The 1,516-nt window shown below is 64.8% G+C and overlaps 1 protein-coding gene across 1 annotated transcript in view; it reads left to right on the top strand.

Moving 5' to 3' along the window:
* The window catches only part of PDZD7 (PDZ domain containing 7), a gene marked incomplete at both ends in the record, with an annotated part of 14,544 nt that overhangs the window by 2,875 nt on the left and 10,153 nt on the right, over positions 1-1,516 (top strand). Inside the window, 2 exons of the mRNA XM_021708425.1 lie at positions 6-183; positions 1,291-1,351. Of these exons, the coding sequence (XP_021564100.1) occupies positions 6-183; positions 1,291-1,351 (239 nt within the window). The remainder of the gene's footprint in view (positions 1-5; positions 184-1,290; positions 1,352-1,516) is intronic.

Raw genomic sequence — 1,516 nt, 5'->3', positions numbered from 1 at the left:
GCCAGGCCCGGCTGCCCACCGCCTGTCTGCTCCAGAGTGGACCGCGGCGGGCTGGCTGAGGAGCACGGCGTCAAGGTGGGGGACCAGGTGCTGGCGGCCAACGGGGTCAGGTTCGACGACATCAGCCACAGCCAGGCCGTGGAGGTGCTGAAGGGCCAGACGCACATCATGCTGACCATCAAGGTGGGCAGGGTCTGGGGTCCGGGAGGCCATGGGGGCCCGCCGGGCTGCAGCTCACGGCACTCGGCAGCCTCGCGGGAGGCAGGGCTCGGCGTCCTCCCCTTCCCTATTTGGAGGAAGAAGAAACAGAGGTCCAGAGAGGCCCCGGAGCTCACGAGCCCGCAGGTTCCTCCTCTGGTCGAAGGCGGGTGGTCTTAGCCCTGCTCCCCTTTCTGTACCGGCAGAGGCCAGGTGGGGAGGGGTGAGCGTCCTGCCGGTGGGGGCTGGTGCTGCGGTGAAGGGCAGGACCGGTGTGACATCCCGGCACGGGGCAGGAGGCCAGGCACGCCGGGCCTGGGTGTCCCGGGAGGCAGCGCCAGCATCATGACGCTGGGGCCCCCTCCCCCACCTGCCCGTCAGTGCCTCCTCCACCCCCGCCGCCATTTCCCATCTCTCTACACCCCTGGCACCCCCACTCGGCCCTGCACCGTTCACGAGAGTGAGCACCTACTCTGTGCCAGCCCTAAGCCAGGGGCTGGGCTTTCCCAGTGAGCAGAGCCGGCGGGTCTCAGCTGGGGAGAGTCACACACAGCAGGTGCCTGCAGATGTGACTCATGCTGTTAGGACAGGAACAGAGAGGCAGGATGGGTGACTGGAGAGGGGGGTGGGTATGTGGAGAGAGGGGGGGCTGATGTGGAAGGTCCCTGTAGCTTGGCGTGAGGCGTTGTCAGGCCTTTCTAGGAGACGACACTCGAAAGGCAGGAAGGAGCTCCCCGTACGACGAACTGAAGGGAGAATCCAAGCAGAGCAAACAGCCCAGGCAAAGGCCCTGAGATTCCAAGGAACCTGGCATATCCGGAAACGCAGTGACTGGTGTGGCTAGGCCATGATGAACTTGGAAGGGAGAAACAGGGTTGCAAGTTTGCTCCTAGGCCGGGCCCAGTGTCTTACACCTGTAGTCCCAGCACTTTGGGAGGCAGGAGGATCGCTTGAGGTCAGGCATTCTAAATCAGCCTGGGCAACATAGTAAGGTTGCATCTTTATAAGGAAAAAAAAAGTTTCCTCTGGTCCTATCATCGCCTGCCCTCACCCTCCCTCTGGCCACCCCTCATGCCCTCCTGTGCCTCCCAGGAGACCGGCCGGTACCCTGCCTACAAGGAGATGGTGTCTGAGTACTGCTGGCTGGACCGCTGTGAGTGGCTCGCCCCAGTCCCCAGGCAGTTGGGAAGGGCTAGCGGCGGTGGGGTCGGGGTCTCCCTCTGGGCCTTCCCACAGCGCAGAGCACGCCCTGGTGCAGGGTGGCAGGGGCGACTCGGCGGCCCCCGGGAAACCCAGCGGCAGGATGGCTCTCCCCGCC

Source organism: Carlito syrichta, unplaced genomic scaffold (assembly GCF_000164805.1).
Source record: "Carlito syrichta isolate Samal-C Ts95f unplaced genomic scaffold, Tarsius_syrichta-2.0.1 Scaffold136798, whole genome shotgun sequence".
NCBI classification, from domain to species: domain Eukaryota; kingdom Metazoa; phylum Chordata; class Mammalia; order Primates; family Tarsiidae; genus Carlito; species Carlito syrichta.
This window is presented reverse-complemented; position numbering and strand designations above follow the sequence as displayed.